The sequence below is a fragment of the Mchenga conophoros genome, linkage group LG3 (genome assembly GCF_057382185.1).
Source record: "Mchenga conophoros isolate Kocher_MC1m ecotype Shallow Benthic linkage group LG3, M_conophoros_male_GT1.1, whole genome shotgun sequence".
Classification (NCBI taxonomy): domain Eukaryota; kingdom Metazoa; phylum Chordata; class Actinopteri; order Cichliformes; family Cichlidae; genus Mchenga; species Mchenga conophoros.
In genome coordinates, this window is record NC_140528.1 from 60,915,022 (window position 1) to 60,928,388 (window position 13,367).

Sequence of the window (13,367 nt, forward strand, 5' to 3'; positions counted from 1 at the left end):
TAGTTTTATTTTGGAGATAAAGCAATTTTTATATACTGCAGGAAAAACAAAAAAGCAATCCTATGATTCAAATTTGCAAAGAAAACATCATGTGCATCAAAATAAACTATATCCAGCAGTGCAATATGAGTTCTAAGCATCCCAGAAACTATTCAGAAAAGTCAAACATGACTTATAAAAACACCAGTATTGGCTTTTAAGGCCTACAAGTAAAAAACTACATTTTCCGCGAAGATGACGTCTCTTCCGGTTTCTGGCAATGGCGGACATGCGATAGTTTGCGCTGCCGTCTGTTTCAATGTGGGAAGTGTTACGAACAGCTGATCGGATCGGCAAAGCGTGTTTCTGGAATACTATGTTTTTGTTCCTGCAAGTGCTTTTTATGCAATTTTTGCAAAGCTTTATGTGGAAGGAAACCGTGACCTAGGACAAGCTGATGGCATGAGATGTGAGTACAACTCCTCTGGTTTCATATGCAAAAAAAAAATGATTGCGCTAGCTTACACGGTTCTGGTTCTACAGGGATTTAAAAATAGTTATGCAAAACGGAGCATGCCCGCTCTGACCGGCTTTAAAGGGTTAACAATAACAATGTATTGAATAATGACTTTAAAAAAATAATATAAAACAGTGCAAATACTGATAACAGTGCAAATGTTTGCAATATAAGAAATAAATGAAAAATCTATGTTTAGTGAACTTTGCACTGTTGCTCTGTGGTGCAGCTACGACACCGTAGCAAAGTTTACACACTATGTCTACTTGATCCACGTCTGACTCCGCGAACCCATAATGTTTCCACACCACTGAAGTTTTTTTTTTTACCCCTCTTCAACCAACAGCAATCACTCTCCTCTCCAAATAACTTCTGCTTAGCTTTCCGAGTTTCCCTCGGGTCCTCTTAATTGTTGTGACGCGTGTTCGAAACGCAGAGAGGTGCGCTCGATTTGCCACATGGAGCAGCGCGAGAGTAAAGCACGAGGGAGGGGCTAATAATCGGCTCAGTCACTTTTAATGATCGTTGAAAGCCCAGATCGTAATCGTGATTAAAATTCGATTAATTGAGCAGCCCTAACTCACACATGATGACAGGCCACAGACTTCCACACTCTTATCTTCACCACATTCCTCCAGCCAGTCTCACACACAGAGACTAATATGTTGAGGTTGGAGGTGAATGATGCCAGTGCAGGCAAAATCCAGACATTAAAACAATTTTTCTTGTTCATCCTATTAATTAGGGTCATACTTCAATTAGAATTAAGCATGATTAATTATTTGGAGAACAGCATATAGATAAACATATAGATGTTAAATCCTCGTACTCCACTTTTAAGTCTTTGTCTCTGTGGTAGGTGTTCGTTACTCCCCGTTTTCTTTTGGTAACCTTTTTCTTATATGTTAGTGGTCAGCTTTACTTTCCCCATCATTTCCCCAGTTAGTGCCAGCTGCTCTTCCACCTGTTTCCTCTTCCTACTTTACCTTTTATGCATTTATTGTTTGAGTCTCGCCTTGTTTCTTGCCGCATTCGACCCTCTTTGGTTGTGTGTCTTCTGTCTTATCTATTTAAATTTGTTCTGTGACTCACAGAGAATAAAATCAAGATTTTTTTTTAAAGTTTATTACCATGTTCTGAATTTAAGGTCCTGCTCTGTCTGCCACACAGTCATCATATGACAGAAACAGTAAATGGATTGTTCTCTTTCTTTAACCCTTTAAAGCCTGTCGGAGCTGGCACGCTTGGTTTTGCGTAACTATTTTTAAATCCCTGTAGAACCGGAACCACATAAGCTAGCGCAATAAATTTTTTTGCATATGAAACCGGAAGAGTTGTACTTACATCTCATGCCATCAGCTTTTCCTCGGTCACGGTTTCCTTCCACATATAGCTTTGCAAAAACTGCATAAAAAGCCCTTGCAGAAACAAAAACATAATATTCCAGAAACACGCTTTGCCGATCCGATCAGCTGTTCGTAACACTTCCCACATTCAGCGCGAACGATGGCGTGTCCGCTATTACCTGCCCGAAACCGGAAGAGACATCATTTTCGCAGAAAATGTAGTTTTTTACTTGTAGGCCTTCAAAGCCTATATACTTGTGTTTTTATAAGTCATGTTTGACTTTATGCTTTTCTGAATAGTTTCTGGGATGCTTAGAACTCAAATTGCACTGCTGAAAATAGTTTATTTTAATGCACATGCTGTTTTCTTTGAAAATTTGCATCATAGGATTGTTTTTCGTTTTTCCTGCAGTATATAAAAATTGGTGTATTTCAAAAATAAAACTATGAAGACACTCAAAATAAAATACCTGTTGTTGTAAACTCTTTTTTGCAACTTTTTTGTATTTTAAGTTTTGAGGGATAAACCTCTTAAATTTCTCCAAGCAGAAATATATGTAAAAAACCAAAAACAATTTTCAGGTTTTTTTGTAGTTTATTGCACATTTTTGCAATTAATGTAGTTACTATGGACTTAATGCATACATATTATTAAAATATGGGCAATAACAGTTGTATTGATGTATAGCAACTTGAAATGTTCCCAAAATGGTACTACAGCATGTAAAATATAATATAAGCTCTGGCAGACTTGGTTCTATGGTAGGTCTTAAAGGGTTAAAAAAGTGGTTAAAAAAAAACAAAACTAATTTTGACTTATAATGAAACATATTTAAATAATAAGAAAGCTGATTAAAATGAACGTTCACAATAAAATTAGAATATTTACAGTATAAGACATTTAAAAGAAATGATGGGAGAAAGAAGTATGTACAGTTATTTCAAGTGATCTGATGGATATAAGAGGTCTGGTGTTTGCCTGAATGGGAAGTCTCTGGCAGTGTCACTTTATCTGACATGGATGGAGTACTGCAAGAGTTTGTCTTTTGGCAAGTGCAGCATCACACAGGGTGGTCTGCAGGTGGTTCTTGTGGAGTCTTCTTTCTTTACCATTAAATACATTTTCGGTGCTGGCTCAATCGACAATTACAAAACAGCTGAAGAGCTGCTGTTAAGAGCTGTGGCTGAATTTGGATTGACATTATTGTAATCAGAGCTCTCCTCTGGGTCACCACGTTGCCCTGTTCAGGTGATCAAATGAAAGCATTTCAAGTGTAATTATTAATGATGATAATTATCAAGGTATTTTCTCATGGTCATCACCTCACATTTTGTGCACTCACTTGTCTTGTTAATGACTGAGCTGAATCCCAGATGTGACATTGTTGTAATCACCTTCTGCTGGACCTGAAATAAGAATCTGATTGACTTTCATGTTAAACACAGTTACTGTATCATCATCCAGCTTCCACAAGCTCTGTATTAATGAAAGTGTAAACTTTACCATTTTCAGTGTTTTCACATCTTCTGACTGTCTCATAGACACAACGATCACCTGCAGGTCAGAGAAAATCAGTCACCTCATGTCTGTGATACTAAATTAAACACAAATATTCTTACAAATAACATTTATATTAAAAGCTGCAGCAGATGTAACAAGTACAGTCTTGTTGCAAATAGCATCAGAATATTTGAAACTGCATGAAAAACTAACCATGAAGAAGAGAGGAGTACACTTGCTGCTGATCTTCATCCTGACTCAGCGTCTGCTCATTAGCAGCACCTTCATTAAAAATGTAAAATTAGATGTTTGTTTTATGTTGTTGTGGATTATACATTCTTGTGAACAGTTTGCATTTTATGACTCAATGCTGCATCTGTGTATTTAATCATTTAAGATATAAAATATGTAATATTAGAAGAAAAATATGAAAATCTCACCTTTGAACTTTTTACAGCAATACAACAAGAGCAGGATGAAAATAAATGTAATTCCAGAAATTGTTCCAATGCTTATCAGAATAGGAAATGAAGAGATTTCAGGACTCGGGACATCTACTGTGGATAAGAAACATACGTTTTAAACTGAACCTAAGTTATAAGTTAAAAAAAGTTAAATAATATATTATAAACTCACCCTTTGTATCAATGCTGACTGACTGGCTGTCCTCTGTGTAGTAAACTGGGTTTCCTCTTCCTCCTCTGCACCTGTAGAGTCCTTCCTGTGAGACACTGATTTGTCCATTTGAGTGGAAAACTGCATCTTGTGTGGTCAGAGGTTCAGAGGAGTTCTCATCTCTGTACCAGTAGTATTTCCATCCAGATGATGATGAGTTCACAGAGCAGGTCAAGGTCACACTGCCCCCTACTGGAATGTCTCTCATATCAGAAGTTATTTGGGCCTTTGGTTGATCTGCTGTTGAGTCTAAACAAAGACAGAAAGAAAATATGAATATATACCCCACACACAGGCTGGGATCACACCAGTCTGATGTAATCTGCATGTGTCTGTATGTTGTTGGGAATAAACTTGCTCTCCAGTTTCCAACAACACATAGGAAGGAATAAGAGCAAACTGACATGGTATGAGTGCTCTTACAGAGGCCGATAATGCATTTTATTCTTTTAGTGTTTATTTTTTTCTGTTTCATTATGATTCTTCTCTGGATTTATAAAAGAGTACCACAACAGAAGACACAGAACTTCTTCCCAATTGAAGTTTATAATTCCCAGACTAGTAGTAGTCCAACTAGTAGCTGCACAGAGAAATTTGAAATAGAAACACTTTATTTATGAGATTTTTAATTTCAGACTTTCATAAAGCATTTTCATTTGTTTAGATTATTTGTTCATGGCAAGTTTGGTTTGATTAGCGGATAGTCTTCTTCCTACATGACCAGAAGAAACGCATCAATATATTTCTCTGTATCTATAAACTTCCTGTTGCAAAAATACACACTAATATCAAAAAGTCACACATCACTGTTCGTTCCATCAATACAACAAAATGCAATGATTTATCTACCACTGTTCTTAAATGAAGTCTTTGAAAGCATCAATTTCCTGACAAAAAGAGAAAGAAGAAAAATCTTCAACAGTAATGCAACTGAACAAGGAAAATATTGCATTACTTCTTGTAACTCCATTAATCACAAAGACAACCAGTAATTAAAAAAAATATATAAATCTTACTATCTATTATAAAAAGGATAATGTAATATGGTTAATATGCTACATCTTCACCCCACACATTCTGTCCACTTTGTATTTCCACAGACATCACCTCAGTGTTTGTTTGTAATAATAATTTTTCCACCTTGTCAGTTTTTTTCTGTTTTTGTATTTCTGTCATTATTGTCCTCAGGTGATGGAGCAGCAGGTCAGCATTGGCGTCTCTATACCAGCTGAAAGTTCATGACACAAAGTGGTGACAAACTGTCTACAATGAGGCTACTATCAGCTGCAGCTCTTTGTCTGACTAACAATGTAACATGCTTTGTAGACCATTGAATTCATCCTGTGCTGACCATGATGACATTTGTCAAATGGAGATCACACAACTGTGACAAAGTGGAGAAGCAGTTGTAATTCTCTCCATTTGTCCCATATGTGTTTACCTTTTTTTTGCACATTGTACACATTATTCTGTTTCTATGTATTTGCTATGATTTGCTATTTGTCAAGTAACATTACTTCACTCACTATCCCGGGTTTGTTTGTGTAAGCGTTTTGTTGCCGGCAAATCAAACATTCTGCAAATTAAGACAAATACTAAGTTATGTTTCTTTATACTTTATTATGTTACAGATTAAGTCATTTGTTCATACTTACTTTGTTTGTCTTTTCAGTCATCATGAGTGTCAGGTGTGGGGAAACGCCCGCCTGGCATTTCCTCATTTTAAAGTCCTGATCATGTCACACATGACATCATCAGGTCAAACCAAGTGGAGGGGTTTCTTTTTCCAGAGAGATGCTTCCTTTTGTTTGTGTTAATGTTTAAAGGGATTTGTTGAATGTTTTTCCTTGTGTTAATACTGCCATTTAGTTGTGTAAATGTGCATATTAGAAGTGTGTAGAGGTTTTGTGTTTTTAGATAATCTGTGTAGAGTTTTAGATCCCTCAGTTGAGTGAGTGGTACTGGCTGGGCAATTGGAGGGAAATTGATGGCCCTATTTAAAGCCAGTCTCTACCAGATGCAGGAGAGTGGAGAGGTGAGCTGTGTCACCAGAGCCATGGCGCCAGAGCCATGTCATGTTGAGTTTTGTTAAATGAATTGATTTGGGGTAAGTTTTGTTAAGTTACATTAAAATTAAGTTCACTGTAAATAAATTGCTCACCTTGGAAACCTAAAATGTCTGCATAGTCTGCTTCCCTACCACCTTCCTTGACATTCGAGTCTGACTACTTCACAACAACAAACATGACTTACTTGATGCTGACAATGTGAAGGCTTCACTCCACTCTGTTGAAGAATATGAGTCATCTCTGCGTCGACTCTTACACATGTAGTCTCCACTGCTGGACTCAGAAACTCTGAATGTCACATCGTTATTGTGTGTCCACTGTGTGGGTGTCCTGGGTCCTCTCCATTCATACTCCCACTCAGTGGTTTCACCTCCTTCCTGCACCTCACATGTCAGAGTGATCGTCTCACCTCTGAATATCTGAGGCCAGTTGGGTCGTTGTTTTACAACAACTTTATTGGAAACTGTTCACACATATTAACAGTTGAGATACAAATAGAAACATGAAATCAACACAGAAAACTTCACACTGTATGTTTGATAATCATGAGTGAATGTATATTTCAAACTAAATTACTGAACTCACTGGTTTTCTCAATGGTGACATGATCACTTATATCAGTGTAGTAAACTGGGTTTCCTCTTGTTCCTCTGCAGCTGTAGATTCCTCCTTGAGATACTCTGATATCTCTGTTTTGTTGATCTCTGATTTGAACTTCAGAGGTTGTTTGGGTTCGTCTGAACCACTCATATTTCCATCCATCAGAGCTCTGCAGAGAGCAGGTCAGTGTCACACTGCCCCCTACTGGTATGATTGTTGTTCCTGCTGTCAGTGTGGCCCAGGGTCTATATTCTGTTATCAAAAAGACGAAAAGAAAACACAAAGCCATTGAAAAACATTTTAAAATATGCTTTCATTTTATTTAAATTCCAACTTCCAAGAAGAGATGTCTTTGTTGAGCACGCATCATTCTCAGGGACTCCTCTCATCCTGCCAATAAACTCTTCCAGCTCCTCCCCTTCAGCTGACGCTACAGGACCCTACAGACTAAAACCAGCAGGTTTATGAACAGCTTCTTCCCCACAGCTGTCAGCTTACTGAACTCAGTCCCCTGCTGAACCTTTCCATCCACACCCACTTATCCCTCCTAATGACCATGATCATGACTGTCATTCATTCTCAACATTCAGAATATGCTTACATTGGTTACTGCTATAGTTTAGGACACTGAACCAGTATAGTCTCTGGTATAGTGCGTACACTGTTCACTATTATAGTCTGTTCAGAGCGCTACGCTTCCACTGTGAATATATTCATAGCACTTTGTAGATCTGTTTACCATATGTAGCACATCTGTATATATTTAGCAAAACTTTATATTTGTTCATAGTACATCTGTATTTCTGCCCGTCTGTATAGCAATACAGAACATCTGTATACTATATAGATCATCTGTATATCTGTACATATGTCTGTAGGTCATCTGTATATTTGCTCTCTCTGTATATAATCTGTTCATAACTATCCCACCATTTATTTATACTACCCTTATCTGTATATAATTGCTCCTATTTTAAGCACTTACTACTCTTGCACTCTAAACAGATGCAAACTGTATTTCCTTAACCTGTATTTATAGATGTGTAGTGACAATAAAGTTGAATGCTAATCCTAATTAAATTTATTTTTTTAATATAGTTTAAGATCATTTTAATTTTTTCTGACATAGTAAGAGAGCTACAATATTGAGGTTAGTCAGGTAATTCAGGTTGTAGATCTCTAAATAAGCACATTTCAAATGTTTGTCCATTCTTTGGCCTGAAGAAGTCACACTGAATGTAAACTAATGAAGTTCACTGTTGAAGGAAACACACGATGGGTTCAGAGGGATCTGCCTGGTTTCACATTTAGATAACAGAAACATCGTCACCTTAAATTATGTGGAGCTTTTGATGTTTCTTTTTTCATTATTTAAATTACATTTCATCCACAGTTATTCTTGTTATACATTAAAACATGCACATGTTGTAATGACAAGAAACATATTGTCTGAGTATTTTGGTTGTAGTGTGTACTGTGAACAAAGTTAGGTAAAATGCAATGGTCATGGTTAAAGTTCAATGTTTCAATACATCAGAAATACAATACTTTCAATGAAACATTTATTAAACAGATTTTTTTTAATAATTCAGATGAGAATTTTAACTGGAATCATCACATTATTAATCACTGAGGACTTACCTAATACACTTATAAAGACAGTATTACTGTTCTTTGTATAATCTGACTCCTTCCATCTACCAGAGCACTGATATTCACCACTGCGATATGTTTCGAATCTGTAGTCTTTTTGTGCACTGTAGGGGAAATCCTCTCGACCATCCTTGTTGAGTGCATAATACCAGTCAGTGTCTCTTCCTTCATTCATGTCACACTTGAAGGTAACAAACTCTCCAGTGAAATAACTGGACCAGCTGGGTTCAATAGTGAGCACAGCATCTAGAATCCAACACAAACAGACAATTAGCAATCTGAAACACTTATTTAATGCTCAAGGCAAGACATTGATTGATAACACTTTATATATATTCACACAAAATGAAAATACTGTGATAAATAGAAAAAAAGAAACACAAATAGGATCTGCATTAGAGTCATACAGGTTGAGAATAATCTTTATTAAATAAAAAGGAAGAAATAGAAAAAGGAAAACTGTTCAGTCACCTTGAGCGTGTCCACTGCAGACGAGCGTACAGAGCACTACAATAAAGACAGAAACTTCAGACATTATCAAACTAAAGACACCAAAATGTAACATAAATAAAAAAACTGTTGGTAATGATGTGTCTCATTTCTTGAGGCACATGATCAATAGTGAGTTAATGACCTTCTTAAGGAACAATCCCACTAGTGTTTAAAGTCCAGTCGCTTTCTTACCAAGCTCCTTAAAACACTTGGAGATTTTCAATGTCTGCTATGATCTGAGTCAGTGCACTAAAATCTAATCCAGTCTACAAACAAACATGGTGATAACAGACATGAGTGTCCTCTGATCATATGACCTGAAATGGTACAGGCCATCCTCTTTGGGCAGCCAGTGAAAGACTGGGTTCCAAAAGGGAAATGATCTCCCCAGTATTTACTTTGTATATTAGAAAAAAATCTCAAAAATTAATGCCATTGACAAATTGCAGTGGGTCACTTCTGTCAACAAGAATTTGTCTAGAAGGTGATATTTGTTGACCATTTTTGACATATTTATGTGTCATAGCAAACAACATTCATCTGAAGTTAAACCTGCCTACTGGCAGTTTTCTTTTTTAAATCTCCATTTATGGCTGGACGAGCTCTAATCTTCCTTTAGGAAGCAAGTTTCATTTAGTCAGGAGCAGGATTAGTCTAGTACTCTTTATACCTTGACTAAGGAAGAATATTTCTGCAATAAAATGCTGTTAAAATCTAGCACTGGCTTTAATCACTGCCTCTAGGCGTTTTATCATTGTCTACTATGATTGGTTACATTTTGTATTACGATTTAATCAGCATCAAATTATCACTGATGGAGAAAATAAACCTTTCTTAGATAAACTAAAGCAGCTCCACTCTGATCTGAGTCAGTGCACTAAAATCTAATCCAGTCTACAAACAACCATGTTGGTAACAAACATGAGAGTCCTCTGATCACATGACTTGCAATGGTACAAATGACTGATGCTCTGTTCTTCTTACTAAAACATGTTTATGGATCAGTATGAATCAAAAAATAGGAGTCAGTGATGTACTCACAGAATAGGCCCAGCTCACAGAGCAAAGTGGCTCCCATCCTCACATCCAGCAGTGACACGTCTGAAAACCTTTACAACTTTCTGTAAAGAGAGAGAGTGAAGCAGCAGCACAGCAGATACCAAAGAGCTGTGAAGGAAACAAAGAGGTTTTAAAACTTCTCTCTGCTTCCTTCCTTTTACACAGAAATAACAACTTAACATAGTCTGACCACCACATCATGTGATACATTTATACTCTCCTGCAGAAACATTTCAGGCAGATTTTTATCAGAACGGCTGTAAAAAATATATATATACTGAAACTAAACAATAATAGCTTGACTGAGTGCCCAAAATGAGATAGACACAAGTCAAAGACAAGCTTTAACTGTGAAGTACTTTAGTTCATTTTACAGCCCAGAAACACAACGAGAAACATTGTTCAGATTCAGATTGCTAACAAGTATCTATCAAGCATTAGATATTAAAGTAAAAGGTTAGTAATACGTTTTTCCTGGTTGCTTAGAGTGCTGTCTATGGACTTTTTGTATATACTGTAATAACTCCAGACTTGGGCATTACATGCATTACGAAACTGCATTTCGTTGCCCTGTACCTGTGCATGTGCAATGACAATAAATTTGAATTCTATTCTATTAAAATTTGACTGAGGTCCGACAGAAGCAGCGACTGATATTTTGTTGCCTTTGTCTGCTGCTTGTATGCTTGGTTTGATTATTAGGAGCTTTATCACCAGTAATAATTACCCTCATAAACACTACATGTACACATCATTCATATCGTTTTAAACTGCAGTAGATGCATAAATGAAGACGACTGATTAAACACAACCAAGACAATAAACTTTTACCATTCCCTTCCTGTCACAGATGTAGTCATTGAGTTTGCTGCTGCTCCTTTACAAGGAGATGACGATACACTAAATATTGATGCACAAAATCATTACATTGCTTCAAATATACATTAAATGGATTTGAGGTGAGCCCCCATACCAGCTGATAAACAGAGATGTCATACTTACTGACAGCAAATGTTCACAGCAGATGTTGGTAATCCACACACTTTCTCACACAGCAGTGAAATCAAGAACTGACAGTAATTTTATTTTTATTTCATTAAACTAATGCAGATTCCTTTAACATATCTTTCCACTGTGGTGACATCTTAGATTGGTCATAAATTCACTCACAGAAAGTAAGCGTGCACTAGTTAAAATAGAAATGTGTCCTTAACCAGAAGTGACCGTGAGACCAGATGAAGTCCTGCCCCCTTTCTCAGCTCCTCTCTGTTTTCTTACAAGTAGTTGTAACTGCTGTATTAATAAATAATGAAAGTGCCTTTTAGCTACACTTAGTAACTAAAAAGCACACTTACACACTTAGTTACTCATTTCCATGGCTACATTTTTAGATAGCAGAGCAAAGCTGCAAACAAAGTAGCTGTTTATATACTTGAATGTGTTTTACAGAATTAACGGTGTAAGTCAAATAAAGGAAGCAATAAGAGGAAGCAAGCAGTTCAGCAAGGCAGAGTTACCATGGAAATCTGATAACGTACAGTTATCCGATTGTTCAGTCTGACGTCACTAGCCATGTCTGGGTCTAAACTCCGCTGCAGGTCCATATATCAAACGATCACTATGGCATTACTGAGAGTTGAAAAACTGTCTAAAATCTTTCATCTTTAATAAAATGATCAGCGTTCTGCACTACCAGGTGTAACAATTGAGTTTAACATCCAGGCATCCATGAAAACGGAATTTATGACATTTAACGGAGTTAGAAGTTAGCAGGGAGTTAGCTCGCTAGCTTCTATCTAAATACAATATAGCATGTCCTGACTGCGGGGTTTTGGAAACAAATTAAAAGGTACAGCTCTGTTATCACTTCCAACATAAATTAAGACAGAAAACTAAACAGCAGTGACGTTTGTAGGGTTACTGAAGTTGGGCTAGCTGGTATATAATGATGTGCTACGTGACCGCTAGCGACACAGGTATGTTAGCATAATATAAACAAGCTAACTTTTTTTCCACTCGATAAAAGTTAACGTGAGTGTTCTCGGTGGTCAGGAACAAATGTAATCGCATGGCAGGATGCTGTAAAAGGACCAAACTTCAGCCAGGAGAACAACTGAGATAATCCATCCACAATACGAGGTTAGTCATTCATATACTGCTGCATGGGCTGGGCTGTAGTTACATCCTAAGGTTTTAAAAACTGAGCTTAAATAAATGATTAGTGGTAATAAAAGCCGAGGGAGGTCAACAGTGATCACTGACTGTTTTAGGAGCTTTTTGAGATCAAATAGAAGAAAATACATAACATTAAACATGTTAACAACACAAAAGCCATATTAAACGCAGACTACTTTAGACCCGGAAGTAGGATTCGTCGCGTCATCACTGAACAACCGGATAGGTGAAACACAGTTGTGCTTCCTGCACCCTTTACTTCATAAGATGGTGGACTCCAGCTCGTATTGAGGCGATTTGCTGCTGAGTGTGAAGAGGAGGAAATGAGAATCAGCACCTCCAACTCTGAGCCATGATTGACACTGGATAATTGTTGAAGTCATAACTGTGTTTTAGGGATGAGTTCTGGCTTTATCTGGATTTATCTTCCTACCCTTGTGTGGTCACAAGCTCTGGGTAGTGACGGAGATAATGAGAAGGAAGACATTAGCTTCCTCTAAAGGTGCAGTTAGAGAACATATCTTGAAGCAAATCATAAATCATAATGTTATTTATATATTTATATGTATATATGTAGTATGTAGCTGCAGCTATAATATACTATGTAATAATGTGTGAGTCACAGTGAACTTTCACAAAACTGCATTGCATAGATTTTATTTTTTATTATTTAAATTGAATTTTTGTAATAATAAGGTTCCACATGTCAATGTTGTCGGGGGCATTAGTCAGTGGGACACCGCTAGCAAACATGTTGCATATGTGGAGGTTCCCAGACAGAGTTGCATGATCTCCACACTGGTAAGGCACATTCACTGTAGGTCCTCTCCCTGTACTAACTTATAAGTTTAAGTTTGGTGTTGCTTTACTAAGTGTTAGTTCTTAGAGCTAAATGTCCCCAAAGTGCTTTTGATTACTTTGAAAGGAAAAAATATTAATTTAATCTGACTTTTATCCATTATAACACCTATTTATGTGTTTTGCACCTGTGCTAAACAGGGATGAAGAGAGGCCTGCTGCTGTGTGTTTCCCTGATTGTGCATTTTGTCTTTTAGAGTTTGTAGAGATTTTGTTTTATGTGTATAATGAGTTTGTCATCTAAAGCTGCACATTAAATAGTATTTTCAGCCATGTTGGGAAAATTTACTCTTGTATCTATAGGTTTTTTGTAATTGATCCATCTTAGTGGGGATTTAAATATTATAAGTGATTATCAGTAGTTTGTTTTTGAGTATACTTCCTCATCGTATCAGAGGTGGGTCGAGTATCCAAAGATTGTACTCAAGTAAGAGTAGCATTAC

The 13,367-nt window shown here is 36.8% G+C and overlaps 1 protein-coding gene across 1 annotated transcript in view; it reads right to left on the reverse strand.

Moving 5' to 3' along the window:
* The window catches only part of LOC146579863 (Fc receptor-like protein 5), a 34,418-nt gene extending 24,508 nt beyond the window's left edge, over positions 1–9,910 (reverse strand). Inside the window, exons 1-4 of the mRNA XM_085265764.1 lie at positions 9,874–9,910; positions 8,812–8,847; positions 8,329–8,586; positions 6,669–6,939 (exon numbers count right to left, since the gene is read on the reverse strand). Coding sequence (XP_085121890.1) covers positions 6,669–6,939; positions 8,329–8,586; positions 8,812–8,847; positions 9,874–9,910 — 602 coding nt within the window. The remainder of the gene's footprint in view (positions 1–6,668; positions 6,940–8,328; positions 8,587–8,811; positions 8,848–9,873) is intronic.
* Between the last annotated feature and the right edge of the window lie 3,457 nt (positions 9,911–13,367).